Genomic DNA, 19,958 nt, shown 5'->3' on the forward strand with positions numbered 1-19,958 from the left:
TCTATTCAGAAATTGCACCACACAACAAGGTGCACTGCAGATTCCCTGCCAGCCAGCCAGCCAGCAAGTCAGTCAGTCTTATTACTTGGGGATTTCACACACTGCCTGATCACAATGCTCATCTTCCCCCCACATCTCCTCAGCTGAGGTGTTTGCAATTGGAAATGACAATCACATGCAGCGTTATTGTTGGATGCATTTTTTCCTACCCCCCCCCCCGGGTCATACTTTGTTGGTCGGCAGGGTTGAAGGAAGAAACGTTCAGTCAAGACACATGAAGACAGAACAGTTGTTGCAGTCTTTCATGTGCTGAACAGTTATTTAACTTTTTAACTGATTTCTCTGTTTTTCTGTACATTTATCACTTGTCTGTCACATCTACATGCACATATTTATGTGCGAATCATTTTAGTTGGTTGTTAATGTATGCACGAATGCCCATATGTTTATTGCGTGTATGTTTGCTCCTCTCCTGTTCCCACTTCGCAGGGCAATGCCAGCTTAGACATCCAGAACGTCAATCAGCAGACGGCATTGCATCTGGCCGTGGAGCGTCAACACACCCAGATAGTCCGGGTTAGTGGGCCCTCTTTTCTTATCCTCCTTTCATATGCCTTGTATCATTTTTATCCTCCTTTCCCTTCTCATTTCCACCACATACTGAAGATCCTGTCTCTGGTTATCGCTCTATCAGTCCCTCATTCTGCACTATACACAAAAGGGAGTACAGCAACATCAGCGCAGACCAACATTTAATTTACTCTCAAGATTGTCCTGCAGTTGAATGAGGTCCTACTTCAGATTGATGCTGTGTACGGAAAATGCTCTCTGAGGCAGTGTCTTGGTTAGAGTCATTTGGCGTAGTGTTAGATTGAGATAGCCACGTTGCCATCTTGTGGACTCCAGAAAAAATGCACTCCATAATTGGGGCGTACAACACTGAGGCAGCTCATTGTACGCAGCAGCCTTATAAATCAGCACTGTGCCATTTGCTCTGTAGCATAAAATTTAAGTTGTTTTATGGTTGTTGCTAGAGTTTCTGTCTGTTTGTGTGGCTGTTTCATGTATGTGTTTTTTCTTAACAGCTGCTGGTGCGGGCAGAGGCCAAGCTTGATGTGCAGGACAAGGACGGGGACACACCACTTCACGAGGCACTGCGTCACCACACTCTGTCCCAATTGCGACAACTCCAAGATATGCAGGACGTCAGCAAAGTGGAGCCCTGGGAACCCTCCAAGAACACAGTACATATATTTCTATTGTTAACCTCACTGATCCTCCTACATGACAGTAATTTACTTGGGCCAAGGTCATTACCCAATAGGCTGATGTGATTCAATTAGACACACCCAAATATGATTGGCTAAGAAAGGCACGCACACTAATGCAGCATGTTATAAGAAGTTCAGACCACTTGCCATTGCTCTCCTGCCACTCATGGCTCTTGAAAATGTTCAGTTTAAATTTAAAAAAGTCATTCAATCCATTTTCTATACCTGCTGTTTTGTTGAACCTTACCCTGTATAAATTTGGCGCGTCACCAGTGTATTGCAGGGCTGATGCACATACAAACATATGCACACCAAGGGACAGTTTATTCCACTTCTACTCACCAGCCTTGTGTGTAAGACAGAATACTGCACACGTTGCAACTCGCTGCAACATTTACACTGGAGATTTTGTTTTTTGTTGAAGTTGAAGAACAGTTTTCATGGTTGAGAGAGCAAGAAATCATTACCAATAGCTAGCATGGTTCTGTTAATCCTAAAATAACTCTTTAATAACCATAAAGTTATAGTAACCCATTCTTAACTTGTCAAAGCTTAATAGTGTGAGATTTGTGTTAAATTTTGGTTGGCTAGCTCATGTTGACTCTTTCTGGTGAACAGCAAACATGGGTTTGTCTCAAGTCGCTGAATTGATTAGACTCATTAGACATGTAAGATTGGCTCCAGCTCATATGAGCTCTGAGTGGAGTATTTGTGCTGTGAGAAGATATCTGAGTTCCCAGAGAAAACCCTTTATAAACATGCACAAAGCACACTCACTATAATGTAGGCAAAACATTATTTTTAAAGCATCAGGTCCAGTGCTGTCACCCTTACAAATATGTGGCATGTCTGTTTTGTCAAGAATTCAATTGCACCACCAGTGATTAGACAGTATAATCATGAAATGTCATTTAGCATTTATGCTTTTGGGTGATTTTACTTAGGCTAGTCTTGGCAGCATTCTGCAGGATCTGTATGCCCACCTGTATGAAGATCAGTATGCGAACCACTTGCCCAATATGTGAAAAATGGTGACACATCACATTTAGACAGGAAACTGCACCACTGGACAGCCCAGTCTGCACCGGCCCATCACTCAGACAGCAGCCCCACACTACCACGGAGCAGCCAACCAGCTCGCTGCCACCTCTTGACCAGCCTGAATGAGCTTGTCCCTGTGTAGAGGCCAACAGGGGCATGTCAGACCTGAACCGTCTTCATGTTAACACCACATCACTAATCCCTACAGGGATGAGTGTAAGGCTACAGGGCCTAGACTTACCTGTCACCTTCTGTCTCCCTTCCACTTCTTTCTCTTCTCCTCTTCCACCTCCTCTCTTCTATCCCCCTTCCTGCCCCCTCCCTCGGTTCCCCAGCAGAGGAGCGGAACAGACAGACAGCGGGCCTAATTGAGATATGTGCAGTTGGGTCACTCTCCCTTAGTTCTCCCCCCCGCCACCCCTTCAAGATGAGAATTGAATTAGCCGGCCCGATGGCTCCATCAGCAGAGATGTAAAAGCTACTGGTTGAAGACAATCAGACATGGAAGGCCCAAATTGCTAGAGAGAGAGAGCGGCTTTGAGTTTGGGTAGACTCAGTGAGGTGATGAGCTGGAGGAGGGAGAGAGAGAGGCGGGACAGTTAATAGGATTTTGGGTGGGGATGAGGGGGTTACACTGCCTGACAGCCGTCTTAAGGCATGTCTTTGATTGGCTAATTAGTGGCGATCTGATAGTACTTTGACATGGTTCATCTGAATTTAACTCTACAGCCATCAAAATAATGATAAAAGCAGAACTCCTTTCTTTCCTCTGTGCGTTAATGGATTGAGTGTCAGTGTGAAAGGTGGAGACACAATGCCGTTCCCACTGGATTCAATCTCTTGTGTCAAAAGTCGAAAAGCCTGATGTGTGTCTGATTTTTCTCTGTTTTTGTCTCTCTGTCTGACTGTCTGCAGTTAATCATGGGCTTGGGCACCCAGGGGGCAGAAAAGAAGAGCGCAGCATCCATTGCCTGCTTCCTGGCAGCTAATGGAGCGGACTTGACCATTCGTAACAAGAAGGGCCAGTCCCCTCTAGACCTGTGTCCTGACCCCAGCCTCTGCAAGGCTCTGGCCAAATGCCACAAAGAGAAGAGCAGGTAAACATCCCTTAAAGGAATAGTTTGATATTTTGGGATATACACCTATTTGATTTCTTGCCAGGAGTTAGATGGAAAGATCAATACCACTCTCATGTCTGTCTGTTAAATATGAAACTGGAGCCAGGAGGCAGGTAGCTTAGCTTAGCCCCAAGTCTGGAACGTGGGGGAAACGGCTTGTGCACTCTCTTGTTGTAAGTCTCTTTGGACAAAATGAATGTAATGTAATGCCTAGACTGTCCAAAGGTAACAGCAGGCTATGTCAGGTCATGTCTGGTCACACAGACCTAGATTTATATATCTGTTAATTTGTTTAGTCTTCTTTTCTCATTTATTTGGCCAAATAACACTGAACCGTTCATCAAACTGACAGTGCGCTGCTTCTGAGCAGTCTTTAAACAAGCCGAAAACCCTGGTTACACACAGGGATGATAATCATCATCATCTTAAACGATTGTGTTTGGTGCCTTAAAGTATGTTCATTCTGCTCCAGCCACTGTAACAACACCTGAAAGAGAAAAATGAGGAAAGCACCATCTCAGGAAAATCAATGATTTCCTGTCTTTGCTAAGAATGTTTCATGTAGGGAAACACGTTTCCCTTGTCTTGCCTTTTCCTGCTTCTGTTCCTTTTTTAGTCTCTCTCTGTCTCCCTCTATTTTCTTTGTTCTCTGTCAGCCTCTCTTGCTTGTAATCTCCTCTGGACTCTCTCTCACACACACACTGTGGTTTTATTCTCAATTTTCCAGTGGCCAGGTGGGCACCCGCAGCCCCTCTCTGAACAGCAACATCGAGTCACTGGAGGAGTGCATGGTGTGTTCAGACATGAAGCGAGACACTCTGTTCGGACCCTGCGGGCACATCGCCACCTGCTCCCTCTGCTCGCCTCGTGTCAAGAAGTGTCTTATCTGCAAGGATCAGGTCCAGTCAAGAACCAAGGTATCAGAATGCACTGCTGCTGTCTGTCCCACCCAGAAACAGACACACGAAGAAGAGCGGACGGACACTTTTATTCCCCTTGTTGTTGTTTGATCTGTCTCTCCACAGATTGAGGAGTGCGTAGTGTGCTCCGACAAAAAGGCAGCCGTGTTGTTCCAGCCCTGTGGTCACATGTGCGCTTGTGAGAGTAAGTTGCATATATTTCAACATCAATCATAACCTTGTTTTTTGCACCCTGGGCTCAAATATGACAAGCTGCTGAACTGGGGGGGGGCAAAAACATGCTGCACATAGCATAAACTTAGCATTCAGGTCTGACCGATATGTGTTGTGTTGTCACCAGACTGTGCCAGCCTCATGAAGAAGTGCGTACAGTGCCGGGCTGTGGTGGAACGCCGCACCCCCTTTGTTCTTTGCTGTGGAGGGAAAGGTATGGAGGATGATGCCGCTGATGATGATGATGATGATGATGATGATGACCTTAGTGAGTGAATCTTCCACACATTCCCTTTTAATTCCCCTGCTTTCTTCCTTTTTTTCCTCCTTCCTTCCTTTTTAGTTTCCACTTCTTTCCAGAATATTTGCTTTAGCCCTTTTTATCCTTTGCTTTGTTGCTGCCTCGCTTATGCTTTTTATTCTTATTTGCATCACTGACACATTGTTTTTTCATCCTAGACATGTTAAGGCAGATGTTTGAATCTTACTTCCGCTACTAGATCTGGCATGTTTTAATCATTGCATCCATTTTACTCACGCCATTTATACTAGCTTTTTTTTTTTTTAGAGATTGGCCAGTGGCTTCATAAATGCTTGGCTGCCCAGATTTTCCAAAGAGAGAGGATTTTGTCTTTCAAATCACAATCTTTTAGTAGGATCTCTGAAGCCATTTCTCAATTGAATTTTGCTGACCTGCACTGAATAATACAATAATGTCAGAGTATACAGGCAACCTGATTACCTTATTCATGTTTCTGTGGCCTCTAAAAGTTTGACTAATCATTTTCGCATAAAATGGATGGACTTATTTGTAAGCATATGCTAAACATCCTGCAGTCATAATGATATATGCATATTAATACAGGCATGAATGTGAAAAAGAGCTGAATTATAATATCTCCCTCGCAGAGAAATTTATAAATCAGTATACAGAGCAGGCAAAGTATTTCTGATGAGACACCTAACAAGCATGTTTTCTAACTTAATGTCATCAGTTTTACCCAAAATATGACTTTTCACACTGTCCAATGAATAGTGATGTCATGCATTCACAATCCATCTTCTTGTCTCCAAGGTGAACACAGTATTTTATTGCCCACATCCTTCTTTGAGTGGTGTATCTCACTAGTGGCTATTCCTATCGTGTTTTCCACATTTTATTTTGAGTTAAAAGGGAAACTGTTGTAAGTTCACTAACTTCACGTCTACCCGTCTTAATTATTTAACATTTCTCCACTTGTCAGCTTGTTGGCATGCAAATCTTACTTGCAGTCGTTCCCAGACGCGCAAACACACATACACTCATGCAAGGGGCAGCATTGGTTGTTTATCTCCTTTCCCTTCATCCCAGTCCCACCGACTGTCGATGTCTGTTACAAAAACAAATCTAGTGCAGGAGATTCATCTGTCACTGTGATTATTTTGGCTCCGTACTTCTCTAGAGTAGTACTTGGTTTTCGTAATGTACTTCTAACTGAGAGAGCACAGGCATTAGGCTCATGCTTTAGCATTGGCTGATGGCAAAAAGAGAAAGAATCACTTGCCGCTATGCATTTTAACTATTAATTCTAGATAGAAGAGACTCTTATTTCCCTTTCTGTCCCTGATCACTGTTTCCAACTTGCTAGCTTTCTCTTCAAATTCTTTCTCTGAACCTCCCTCAGAGGCTGTAGTGAGTAGTTTTGGTCCTCAGGCCAACTGTTGATCTGGTGAGGACGGCTCCTGCTATAACAATGTGACTGGTTATTCCCAGCAGGGAGCTCTAACACTATGGCAGGGGGATCGCAGGATCTTCTCCAGCCCAACAATCTGGCACTAAGTTGGTGTAAGTATACCTCTATGATCCCCTCCCTTATTGGAGCCTTTTTTTCAAGGGCTCCCCACAGTGCTGCCCTGGCCCCTATCCTCTCCCCGAGACCCCCTCCCTTTTCTCTTTCAGCGATACACACACACACACTCCCTAAACAGTATATGCTGATACAGTTTATATGTGATGCACCTGCCAGGAATCACACTGGTGCTCACTATTTGTAGCAGATGTTTGCTAGACTGGAATAGAGTCCCCAACAGGGCCTCAGTCCAACCAGTCGTTGTTGAGTGCTCAAATAACATATTCAGGCAGTTTCACACCGGTATCATTATACACATGCATCCTGTGGCTCATACAATGCCAACAGCACTGTATGCCAGTTTATAGTTGAAATAATTACAAAGTATGCATTTCTGAATTCAAGTCATTTAAAAGTGAATGCAGTGCCAACACAGACGGCTAGAGCCAAAGTTTAGTCTGCCAAACATAATAAAATTCAGAGTGCATGTGTTTGTGATCCATGTTTGTTTCACAAAACTCATGTTTTAATTATAATATAGTTTCCAGCTTGTGACACAATGGCAACGTCAGTGCGGCTGCATTTCTGTTTAATTCGCAATATAGTTTATCTTTATGAGGAGGTGAGGTTTGATTTGGCCACTGGTGCAAAGTGTTAATGTATATAGTCTCTGGGCCCGGTACCTGAATCCCCTTTTTCCCTCAACATGCCTCTGTGTTGTTGTGTCCGAGCAGCCAGCGGAAACATCCCAGCACTGCAGAGAGACAAGGACAACACCAACGTCAACGCTGACGTACAGAAGCTACAGCAACAGCTCCAGGACATCAAGGAGCAGGTAAGCACTGCAGAGCAGAGGCCAGCAAGTGTGCCTCTCCTCCTTCTGCAGCTGTACCTCACTGTCCCATGCAAGTCTGCGACGTCTTGCACCAGGATTTGGTTGCTGGCTCCCATGTGGTCCGATGTGTCATCCAAAATGTCCAACATAGCAGTGACAGATACAGATTTTCCAGTATATTCAAACATTTTGCATCAGTAAACATATACGGAAATCTTTAAATATTTAATTGAGAGTTAGGGCTGCAATTTACTGTTATTGTCATTAATGATTTATCTATTCATGTGTTTTTCTAAATTAATGAATTAATTCTTATGTCAAAAAATGGCTTAAAATCTAGTTTGGAAATTCCCGTTTCAAGTTCCAGTTTTGACATTTAAGGATATTCAACTTTAAAAATTATATAAAGATAGGAAATGTACAAATCCTCACATGGAGAAACTTGAACCACTAAGTCTACAGCTTCTATCTTGATAAATGACTTAAAAGATGAATTAATCATGAAAGTTAATGACTATCAGCTAATCATTTCAAGACTAGAGGCAGAATTGAATTATCCGCTATAGCTGTGATTAGTACCAACGCTTTGCAGGACGTTCAGTGTTTAACCATAATGTGGCTGAGCCGGACACACCCTGTTTTTTTTTTTTTTTTTTAATGTAGACACAAACCAGGTGTGGCTCTGAACTGCCGAGACAGAATAAAACAGGATGCGATGAACGGTGTTGTAAAATAGTTATGAGATCAAACAGACGTCTGTGTCATAAAGCTTTTGTTGAGGCTTGGCTCCGTTAGTTATTCTCTGTGTGTTTGTTTATTTATTTATTTATCGATGGTCGAGATAACTTTATCACGAACAAAGCATGAACTGTGATTGCTCCTCTCCATCTGTCTGCAGACCATGTGTCCTGTGTGTCTGGACCGGCTGAAGAACATGATCTTCATGTGCGGCCACGGCACCTGCCAGCTGTGTGGGGACCGAATGAGCGAGTGCCCCATCTGCCGCAAGGCCATCGAACGCCGCATCCTCCTCTACTAGACGCCCCCCACAGACTCTCTCTCCCTCTCTCTCTCTCTCTCTCTCTTCTCTTAAAGCCCACACCGACCACGCCCGCAAAGCCACAATCACACCAGCTGCTGCTGCTGCTGCCGCTGCTCGACCATCCTCACAGCACCCGAGCCAGCCAGCCAAGGGCGCGCGCAAATGTCTTATTCGACACAACAAACGCTGTCTTAACGGTTTGGTTGTGCTGAGATGGAATTTCTGTTACAAAAAAAAGGAAAAAATGAACTGACTTCTATCAGTTTTGCTGTTCTGTCATCATTTGTCCTAACTGCAGCCAGAAAGATGCTCGCACCGCGGGCGTCTCCTCTTTTTCTCCTCGCCTTTCTTTTCCCACCACCCGCCTCTCATTCTCCTTTCTGCATAATTTTCTCTGTTTTTACTTGATATGTGAGTATTCTTTTCTCTGAATGAGTCTATGGTGGTTCCTTAAGGCTCATGCTCTTAGATATTTACTTTAGGGGCAAGTCCCGTTTCTGGATTTCATCCTAGAACAGCTCTGCACATCAGAGCAAACTCAGAAGTGCAGAGGAGGTGATGTAGAGGTCAGCCTGTTACCTTTTGATGTAAAGTTCTCATGCATCTGTCGCAGTCAGTGCCAGCTGCAGTCAAGTTTTAATGTATTTGTAAATCTTTATGCACGTGTATTGGTATCGGAAGCTCCAGATGTGGATTTTAAGTACTTCATTTTTCACGACAGTATGGAAAGTTTTGTGACACGTTAATTGTTGGCACCACTTAAAGTTTCAGCGAGTGTTTTAGCTTCACATCTGTGTGCAGTTTGGCCGTCGTGACACGCTGTTTGCCGACTGTCCTTGCAGTTGAAGTCCACATGTTGGCAGTTTTGCACTAGAAAAGCTGAGTCAGGGTAAAAGCTCTTTTCTGCACTGACTTTGGAGGTCCACTTCAGCTCAGTGATACAAACACAGATAGGGCTGGAGTAACTGCCAGGTAGCACACCACACCCGTACTTTGTTTACCAAGCTGTATCGAGAACGACGGCGGATGTCGCAACGCCCTTTTGGCTGCGAATTCCAGAGCCGTCGTGTCGAGGTTCAAGAATTCAAGACAAACAAAGTCATTCAGCTTCTGTCCAGTGATCGGCCCCCGTCGTACCCGTTTGTTGTACACACAAACCCACACGATGCAAACATTTCCTAAAAAGAGTATCTCGTCACTACTTGATGTTAAACTGTTGAGACTTGGTGGTATTTGTCTGACAAAAAAATTGTACAATTTAATGAGCATTGCTAATTTACCATTGATGACTGTGCCATTTGCTTCCAAAAATCTACTTGTTAAATAACTTGTATGGGGATAAGGTGCTCTTTATCTTGTATTACTTTTTTATTTAAGTGTATTTCCTTTTCTCAAAATCAACATTTATTGAGCTAGAGAGTACAATCTATTAGAACTCTAAGATAAAAATGTAGAATAAATTATTTTGTATTGCTGCCCAAAAAATAGGATTTATAGGTATCACTGCCTTCCTAATATGTAGCCTCAAAATCTCTCAGACATTCTGCTTCGATATTAATGTTGCGGTCTGTTTGTGATGTTTTTTTTGTTTGCTTTTCGTTGGCAATAGCTTCCTAGCAATCATCAGTAGAAGCATTTTTCTCTGAAATAGGTCTGTGTAAGCCTAACGTGTTCATTTGTGAAACGGAAAAAAAGACATTTTGTTGTCAAAAGTGTCAAGTGTCTTTTCACCAGTGTTTCATTTGGGAGGAAAGCTAATGGTTTTTTAAAGATAGAACTTGCCTTAACTCTTTTAAAAGGCAGTTGCCCATGTGGAGACTCAGCAAGGTGGCTAGCTTGCGCCGCTATGTGGGAATTTGCAACCACATACAAGCATTTTCTTTTTTTTCCCCCTTTTAGGACTGAAAGCAACTTTTTTTAGATTGATGATTCTTTTCATTGGTTATGATAACACTTTAAGCTAGAAGCACTAATACGCTTTATGGTAGTGTTGTCTTGTTATGGTTGTTATGAAAAGCCTATTTTGTACTTTATTTTCAATACCTGTAACTGTCCTGTTGGAAATGTATCAGTAGTATTTTCTTTGGCATGAATGTTTGACATATGCAGTACGACATGTATCATGCAAACCTTTCAGTCTGTATTGCTAAGAAGTGCTTTTAAAACAACCATATAGCTGAAATAAAGTTCTAAATGAACCACGGGACATTAGAAGTTTGTCTTTCTCACTTCTACTCTTCATTAACTTGTTTTTTTTTTCCAGTGGAGCTCAGATGTAGTTAGCTTCTTAAAAGCAGAAATTAGCATTTTGTTGCTTTTGTCCTGCTGTGCAGCGTCTGCCTCACAGAGGAGACAGGGTGGCAGAGATGGGAGGTGTGAGGTAATTGAAAATGCTAACACCTAATAATGACTCAGCACCAGCGTGTGATAGGTCAGCTATGCTAATCAGAGAGAGAGAAGAGAAAGGAGTAAGGAAAACCACTCAGGGGAGATGAGAGAGACCCAAATAGAGTGATGCATCTTCTCCAGTGAGCGGTGTGACAGCGGGACATCTCGCAAGGCATCTCCATAGCACTAAGAAATTATGACCAGAGGCCATTTATGTTCTAGCTCATTGACTAGTCCATTCATAACCTGGACATCTTTGGGCCTGGTTCACACGCAGCAGCGGTATGCAGCTGCTCATAACACGACATTCATCATGCTGTCACCCTCTCGCTCTGTCAGTGCAAGCTGACTGTAGGGGAGAGTCTGACGCCTCCTTACACCCTCTCAGATCTGTGGCTTGGCACAAGGCCTAGACAGTTGGTGCGGAGTCTGGTGTCGTGTCTTTGTCATTTTATACTGAAGTACATGTCTTTAAAACAACGGGCCCACATGGTTTACCTGCTGCGGTGTTAAACAGCGAGTGAGTGGCAGCTGCTGCGTGCCACTGAGTCACCGTTTATGGCCATAAGTATGTGGACACGTTCTTAATTCTTCTGCAGCTGCTGCCCTTGCTTCCACTTAAGAGAACAGCATGCAGTGATGTTGTGAGATGAGATTTATTTTTGTGCTGTCGTTTTTAAATATGTTTTGTAGGATGATCGACTTGAATTCATGGTACTTCTATATTTGATATATTCTATATTTCACTCTTCAGAATGTCTGTTTTTGTGAAGATGGGGAGATAGAAAATGCACATTACCTGTAGTGTTAGTAATCCACTTTTAGTGGTAATCAAAGTGGACCTGCAGAAGCTGCCCCTGTGCTTTGACTTACCCATGAAACTGCAGCTGCAACCAGGGATTATTTTCATTATTGATTAATCGGCTCATTATTTTCTTGATCTTGAACATAATTTCCCCTAAAAAAAACCTGTGTTAGTTGACCAACAGTCCAGAACCCAAAGACATTCTAGTTATGATAATATAAACAAGAGAAAAGCAACAAATCCTCACTTTAAATGACATTACTAATTGTTGCAGCTATAGTTGTATGCAGTAAGTATATAGTTAACAGTTAAGAATAATGAGTATTACAGTATTTTAGATAATGTGATAACAGTGTGCTTCCTGTTTTGCGGTGGCTGACCTCACTGATGCTCTTGTGGCTGAATGGGAGCAAACCCCTGCAGCCAGGTTATCAAACTCTCATGGAAAGCCTTCCCTGATGAGTGGAGGCTGATTGGCAGCATATTAATGTCCAGGGTTTGGCCCTGAGATGCTTCGCTATCACATTTAAGTCTGATTTTTGCATGTTCACACACTTTTGGCCATGCAGTGTATGTCAGATTCCTAAACATCATAATGTTAGAGCGACAGCCCGCACGCTGAATAGAGACATTCAGAGGTGAGTGTTGGGACCAAGCTGCTTGTCCATCATTCTGACTGACTGCAGACCAGCGACCCATGCTGACTGACTGTCAGGGTGCTGGAGACGCCACTATCTCTCCTGATCCTGGGGAGGATCCCTGACCGCCCACGCCTGCCGGTTTCAGCTGCTCCAGGACCGCAGTGTTTGCTGACTGGACTGCAGGGGTTGTTACTCCCACACCAGGGGGTCAGCTAATCCACCGGCTGCCCCGCAGAGTGTGAGTGATGGTGGCCCGGCGCTGCGGGCTTGACTGAGCAGCAGATAGAGATGAATTGAACCCCTGGAGGGGAGAGCGGGCAACCGCCATCAGGAAAATGACTGTGACCCAGCCGCAAGTCTGTGCTGTGATCACTGAGGAGGGTGGGTGACATCCATCTGCCACCAGAGTCAGCACGCCCCTCCACCCTCAGGCTTTGCCCTTGGTGCCGGCTCTGAAGTTATGACCTGACGGAAATGAATTTATTCTCTCCACATTTGCTGGAGGTGAAGCTCTGACAGCGCTCTGACATGCAGGTTTCAGAGCACATCACAAGGTGGCAGTACATCCAATGACTAAATACTGTAGGCCTCGCCTGTCAGATGCACTTATATTTGTGGTGCAGAGGACAAATCAACAAACTCCACGGCGGGACACTTACTCATGTTTCCTATTTTGGTGTGACAGCTAGCCATAGACGCCATCGTTCATCTGGAGGTTACTCTTCAGCTGTTTCAGAGCTCTCTTTGAAACTGAGTTGTTAATCCTCGCCTTGGCTGCCAGCAAGAAATACAGCAGCGTAAATTTACAACCACATCTTGATACAGGACTTGAACCGCGATTGTTGTGATCCCAGTCGTGCCCCGTTGCTGTTAGAAACCGCGTCTAGCTGAGCTTTCGGAGCAAAACCTGAAGAGAACATTCAGGGTTTCAGCGGCGAACTATGAAAACAAAAACATGCATTTTTCTGATTTCACTGTACTGACCTATGAGGTCTTGGTGGGAAATGAATTCTAGACTCACATATTTTCCAGCAGCAGAAAAAGAGGGTAAAGTTAGAGTATAAGACCTTGACACGTCGCCATTTCTTATTACACAACATGAAAATTTCAGACTTCAAATTCTCAGTCTGTGTGTGTGTGTGTCTTTTTTTTTTTTTTAAGACAAAACCTGTAGCTGCAGAAATCAATTCATCCCTGCGCTCGCTCAGACCACACAGATTCAGAAAAGGGGAGAAATGCCTCTTTTCATCTGCTTTGGCCGCAGGGGCTTTCCTTCCATGTTGGAGGAATTGATCGCTGACTGTCTGAAGGTCCTCTCCTTCTCTTTCTCTCTCATGTCATGCAGTTCAGAAGTCCGGTTGAATTTATTGTCTCAGTTTATGGTTGGGCTGAGCAAAGTGCAGCCTGGCTGCCTGGACAGACTCTTCGAGGGGCCAGAGGAGAAGGGAAGGGCCTGATGTGGGGCCTGAGGGTTTGTGTTGCATTTTGGGACCAATTTTTGAACTTTACCCCAGTTAATTGGTGAGATTTGCCAAACTGCTGCTACATTCGCTAAACTCTCTTTATTCTCATTCATAGCTGGGGGTACAGCTCAGCGTATATCAGCCATGGTTACAGTTATGGTAAACCTTCAGGGAATCACCCAAAGTCCCTCAGAGGTGATATAACCATACATGTGCTTGTGTGTTTGTATGGGCTGGTGTACCTGAAAGCAGCGGCCCCACCTCCACAGTAAAGCCATAAACTCTCCCACAGATCCCTCCTCAAAACATGCAGGCCCCTGACATGCTGATTGCTTTATTGATATTGATCAGGGCAAAGTGTCAAAGCACTCGTCCATCTCTCTCTCAGTGGGTGATAGTTATTTATGCACAAAGGGGGAGAAGGTTCACACAAACAACGCTCAGTAAAGTCCTTTACGTATGTGGGCATAGAGTCCCTTGAATCAAAAACAGGTAGCGACAGTTTTTCTAGCATGGCTTCCTCTTTTTTTGGGATTTTATAACATTTTTTTTGTGTTGAAATGTGATGTCACTCAATTATTTTACTTTTCTAATTGCATTTTGTATTATACAAACATGACATGCACTCACATCCAGTATTCCTTAAACTAACACTAATTATTTACGAGCTTGCCATTACAGGATGAATTGCATCAGTTTCCAGATATTACTTATTATCACAGTTAATTTACCTTCAGGCCTGCAGGAGTTTAATTATGTTCAATTTAAGATTGTGACAAAATGTGTCTTTCAACATCCACAAAACAAATATTTTCTGGCTTTTGACCTATTGGTTGCAGACCCACTCATTGCTTGTCCTTATCACCCCAGCACGATTGGAGGCTGGAGCCTGCATGCCACATTTACAGTGCAAATGTTATCGTTCCAATGACACTTTAAACAGTCTTTATCAATATATAGTCATTCAAGGTTTATGAGCTTTGATAAAATGCCACTAGCCAAGCAGGGTCATTACAATGTGCAGCGACGAGGTGTCTATTTTTTTTATTTTTTTTTAAATTCTAAATCCAATTTTCTGAGGATCACCTGGAACTTTTAACGCTCAACAGGTAAAATAAACACTCAGCATGTGGAGAGGACAAAGTGGCCTAAGTGCAAAAGATATCGATTTTCTCCTCAGGAAGAGCAGCGTAAGGGCAAACTGCAGTGTGAGTTTGGCAGAACCTTATCATCCTATTATCTTTAAAACAGTGGGTTATCATAATTGCTTACTTAATAATTCTATAAAACGGCAGAGGTGCAACCTTTGCCTGGGCAGTAAACTGTCAAGTGCTTTTGATGCAGAGATTGAAAAGATTCCTGACGGAGTGAGAGCTACGTGATTAAATGTATTAACTAACACAGAAAGCATTATTTATGTCCATAATTTAGATCTCTTCCTTTTAAAAAAGCAATTGCAGCTACCGGTGTTACCTGTTGCATCAGAGCGACAAGCAAATTCTTCAAATAATTAACCAACAGAAACCAGAGCTCTCTTTAGATGTGATCAGTTTCACGCCTCTACAAGTATGTAGAACAATGGGGGAGACATACTTAATCAACAAGCGCAAACCTCATCACATTCAGCTCTTAACTAAGCAAACGAGGTGGTGTTGATGACACCGTCCCCCTGCGTGGTGCCAGGTGACGGTCTCTAAACAAGGCTGGCTTTGGGATCAGTATTTAGGCCGGATGCGAAGCAGAGAGTCCAGCGGTTTGTGAACTCAGATAGAGCCAACAAGGAGTCAGAGGCAGAGTTTACTGAATTTCCCCCTGAGCTTCTGTTTCTTACAATTTCTCTCTATTACTGGGGGAAAAGGGAGCTTCTGTGGAGGCAGCAAATGCTACAAAGGCACGTTGTGTATAAGAAAACAAGCGTACATCTGACAGGTGCTCGCCTCCGCTGAGCAGGCAGTAACCTTGGAGGGAGTAGACAGGAATGCGGCAGCCCTATCTGAGCTCAGAGGGAAATACTGACTGCAAAGGCCTTTTTTTGTTCCAAGAGAAAAATCAATATTCCAGAGTACATCACACAGGCAGGCATTTCGGTGGGCTTTTTTTTTTCTCTTTTTTTTCCATGTGGGCTGCAGCTATGTGAAACAGGCTCAGAGTGACCCCTGGAAAACTGGTTAATGCCTAACTTCTTTATCTTTGTTTTACAGCCAGGGGTTGTACCTCCAAATCAATACACGATACACAAATATCCCAGGGCTCCATGTTCTAGACAGAGAGCGCTCGACGAGAGCATGAGAGTCAGGCAGCTTCGCAGCACCTGGCGGAGGGAAAGGTCTTTTTTTTTTTTTAAAGGCCACAAGCCGCCGGTAGAGTCAATGTGGAAAGACTGAGGCTAGATTATACAGCAGGCCTCCTATAGAAAGCAAATAAAGGCGAGATATCAACACTCAACGGTGTTAAGTCATGTTTTGACAAATTTGAAGGTTGCACTTGGCTAATGTCTGAATATAATAGTTTGACATTTTGGGAAATACTCTATAGACACGAAGATCGATACCAGTTTTATGTCCGTACGATGAATATGAAGCTGCAGGGTTATCTTAGCATAGGCCTGAAGACTGGAGATTATATGGCAGCCAAGAAATAGTCCCCCCATAACACCCCAGCTTTTGATTCTTGTACAGTTTAAATGCAAGATCAAATGCGTTAATATGGAACTTTAGAGGTTAGCTGTATCCAGTCTTTATGCTAAGATGCTCTATTTAGCATGCAAACATAAGAGTGGTATCAATCTTGTCACAAAACTCTTGGCAAGAAAGATTAACCAGTCTGCCCATAAACATCTTTATATTTGGCTTTATTTTTTAGGTTTTTCTGCTTTTTACTTTCTCAAGAAGAAACTAGAGTCCGCTGGAAGAATTTTCACAAACAAAAGCACCCTGTTAATATTAGCGTTGAAGGTCTCAGCATGCAGCCTGGGAATGCAGCATCTGGACCTTGATAGCGGACCGGTAATTTTCCGTCCTGTTATTACAAACCCCCTTGGATGGACAGCCGAAACTCTTGATGTTTACAGCAAAGAGCAACAAGCTTGAGGTTTTCTCTCCTCTCCGCCAAGATAGTTGATATCCGTCACTGTCTGGTACTCCGTCCCTGCAGACCTTGTAGCGAATCAACAGAGCAGCTCCCAGACAGATAAAATGCCACATCGGCGTTTCAGAGGCCTAAAGCAGGTTCCACTTCCCAACCCGTGTTATGGTGAGAGAAAGGAGCATCCACTTAGGGAAGCCAGACCCCCACCCCCTCCTTCTCTGATAGTAGCTGGTAATCTCTGAGGTCGACCTGTCAGTCAGGTCCTGGAGACAGATGACGTGAGGCCCCTGATAGGCTGTCTCCACCGGAGGAGACACCAGGCGGCCGCACGGGCTGCCGGGACAGAGAGCAGGACCCGAGGCGACGGACGGATTGGCGGGGGCCGATGGGGGAGGGCAGGCGAGATGAGGACGAGGTGGGTCAGGGAGGTGGTGTGGCGGAGGAATGCCAAGGCAGAGAGGTGGGGGGGTCACGGAAAAGGTCTCCTGATGAGCAGAGAGACAGCTCTCTGCTGGAGATCGTTGCGTGGCTGACAAAGTTTATTTAACACCAACCCCTGGGAGCTCGGGTCAGCAGGGGGGGAGGAGACCCCCGTTCACCTCCAGCTCGCGGAGTTAGGAACAAGATCTGAAGGACAGTGAGGAGGCCGAATGATGAGGGGCCTCTGTGGTACTGAGAGAAGGATTTTCTGATTTTAAGAAAACATCTTTTGTTTGAGGCTCATGCAGGTGATGCAAGAAACCGCAAAAGCTCCTGATGTAACTCCCACAACATCCGAGTCAATGTGCTGTTTGTCGTCCAGGTTTGATTTCCTGACCCCGCGTCTCGTAAACGCTTGATCTGCAGCTGACTTTTCCCACAGTAAAACACACCGACGAGGAAGCGCTTTCAAAAGCGGCCTCTCGCAGCATTGACCTCACAGCGGTAATTAAAAGAGACAAAACAAAATAATGTTGGCACAAACGTAAATCCAAAGCGATTCTAGCCTGGAGGAAGAAAACAGTTTTTCAGTCATCCTCCCCTCCTCTGGCTGGGGTGCAAAGTTAGCCACCTTCTAAATGCTCAGACCTCACTAATTACCAGCCAAACCCCCCGACTGTTGATCCAAACAGTCCAGTCAGATGAAATGTGCTACAGTGTGCTGACTATCTACTCCGAGGTCTATCAGAAACATTGGATGATTGTAACTCTTATCAAATTTTTGCTACTGGGCTACAAAGTCAGGTTATCAAATCATTTGACAAGTGGCTGGTAAATAAATACTGTCTGATTATAACCTGAACCTGATTAGAAACTTCCACGAAAACACCAAAAGCAACGTTTTACTTCAAACCTCCATGTTCCCAAGCCTGTCTGAGTACCGCGCTCAGCCCTGAAACTTGTTCCGACTGAAGAGGTGAGTCTAAAAACTAGATGTATTGGTCCATTTTAAATTTCTATAACAGCTTGGTGCTGCCGTTTTCAGCACAAGCTCCTCAAACTAGAGTAAATAGTGAAATCGTTGTGGACTATTTTCAGCGGCGGATTAATGTACACACAACAGCAGGACACTGTGTGTAGAATGGATTTAAAAAATATGAAAGCAGCCTTGTTTTGTGTGAATGTGAAAGCAAAAATAGAATAAAACAGTTTTCCAGAATTGCTTTTAATATCTAGATTAGTCAAAGTCCCCATCACCCAAAACCATTATTTCTAATTATTTGCAGTTATCTGCCTGTACAATATACAGAAGTAATGTGGACATTTCAACCCCAAAGGCCCCCAAACCCCAAAAACTGGGACGCTGTGTAACACATAAATAAAGACAGAACCCAGCTTTATGAAGTGTCTCTAAGCCCATCCTTCATACAATCATGTGTTCACAAAGCGGTGAACCTCGCTCCATCCTTGCTTGTGAATGACTGAGCCTTTCCAGGATGCTCCTTTCATACCCAATCATGATGCTATCACCTGTTACCAATCAACCTGTTTACCTGTGGAATGTTCCAAACAGGTGTTTTTGGAGCGTTCCACAACTTTCCCAGTCTTTGGTTGCACCTGTCTCAACTTGTTTGACGTTTTACACAACTTTTTGGGTTGTAGAAAATAAATTACATTGATTAGTTGTATCTCAAACACCCTCTGTGAAGGTAGTTATCATGAAGGCGTTTTGATATAAATGAGGTCACCATCTTGGCCCCGCCTCGGCTGATGTATGCGGGCCAAACGTTTCCACTTAGTTTCACTTTGTGGCTCTGAGCACTGTAGCAGAGATACACTGTCACCAGGCAACTGGCAAAGGCTATCAGTATTACTTTAATGTGTCAACAAATTCAAAGTAATCCTGAATGAGTAGCGATAGTCATTTGTTTAATGTAAAGATGTTATCAATTTTTACAAGCTGGCAGCGTTGGCTAACTTCTGCCCTGGTCTTTAATCAGAGCGGGCCTGAGCGTTCGCCTCGGCCCGCCGCAGCAGACAGGATTCCCTCGATGGAAGCCACTGCCCGTGACTCCTATTAGATTACAGCGGAGATTTATCGAACTGGCTTCCGGTTTTCAGATAGGACAGCGACAACACTTATCTCCAGATATTCCCTTATCAAAAAACAATTTAGTGAGAGAAACAGACATTAGCCCAGATTTTTTTACACTGCCGAGTGCTCCAGCTTAGCCTCCTCGGTACAAGGGTCTGTTTGCACTGCGCACACACACACACACCACTCCATCTGCCCGCACAGAAAAGCATTAACATTGCCTTAGTGCGCTCTTGATGTCACTGCCATTACGTTCGCATCAAGCTCTTGGACTTTGAGACTTGATCAATCCCGCTCGGACGTGGAATACTGAAACACGGCATCAAATGGTAGAAAGACTGCTGGAAGGTTTTTGGAAGTAATGGTGCGCATGTACATGCGTGCACAAGTGCTGGGTGTGTGTGTGCGTGGTCGACCTGGCAGCAGGGACGGGACGACAGGCCAGACTTAGCAGCTGGTGAGAGATGTCAGTACAGGATAAGGAGCCCGCGGGTCACCACGAGGTTATCCTGACCCGAGCTTGATTTTCTGCCTCTGTTTATCTAGAACATGGAGAAGAGAGACTGTGTATTTGTGCAAGGTTTTGTTTTGTGTGGTTGTGTGCCTGCCAAAGCGAGCTTGTGCGCGCGCGAGCAAAGGCTGAGCAAGGCGACGGAAAGTAACGGCTAATTTCGAGGCAGCTACAAGACTTAGACGGAGGTGTTTGTCAAATATTCATTTGCGTGCGTGTGAAGCCAGAAGGCCGTCTGGGGGAGTCAGGCAGACTGATAGCACTCACGCCTGTTGCTGT

General features: G+C 44.2%; 1 protein-coding gene across 5 annotated transcripts in view; it reads left to right on the forward strand.

Annotated features, from left to right (window-relative positions):
• Positions 1-10,471, forward strand: part of mib1 (MIB E3 ubiquitin protein ligase 1) — a 52,888-nt gene extending 42,417 nt beyond the window's left edge. For 2 of the 5 annotated variants that reach the window (XM_041949389.1, XM_041949390.1), the window contains 9 exons: positions 490-576; positions 1,086-1,244; positions 3,228-3,409; positions 4,158-4,347; positions 4,456-4,534; positions 4,691-4,831; positions 6,317-6,388; positions 7,127-7,227; positions 8,126-10,471. In XM_041949389.1, the coding sequence (XP_041805323.1) occupies positions 490-576; positions 1,086-1,244; positions 3,228-3,409; positions 4,158-4,347; positions 4,456-4,534; positions 4,691-4,831; positions 6,317-6,388; positions 7,127-7,227; positions 8,126-8,266 (1,152 nt within the window). In that variant the 3' untranslated portion in view covers positions 8,267-10,471. The remainder of the gene's footprint in view (positions 1-489; positions 577-1,085; positions 1,245-3,227; positions 3,410-4,157; positions 4,348-4,455; positions 4,535-4,690; positions 4,832-6,316; positions 6,389-7,126; positions 7,228-8,125) is intronic. The other 3 variants (XM_041949391.1, XM_041949392.1, XM_041949393.1) reach the window with 3 other exon arrangements.
• The last annotated feature ends 9,487 nt before the right edge of the window (positions 10,472-19,958 follow it).

The sequence above is a fragment of the Chelmon rostratus genome, chromosome 12 (assembly GCF_017976325.1).
Source record: "Chelmon rostratus isolate fCheRos1 chromosome 12, fCheRos1.pri, whole genome shotgun sequence".
NCBI lineage: Eukaryota > Metazoa > Chordata > Actinopteri > Chaetodontiformes > Chaetodontidae > Chelmon > Chelmon rostratus.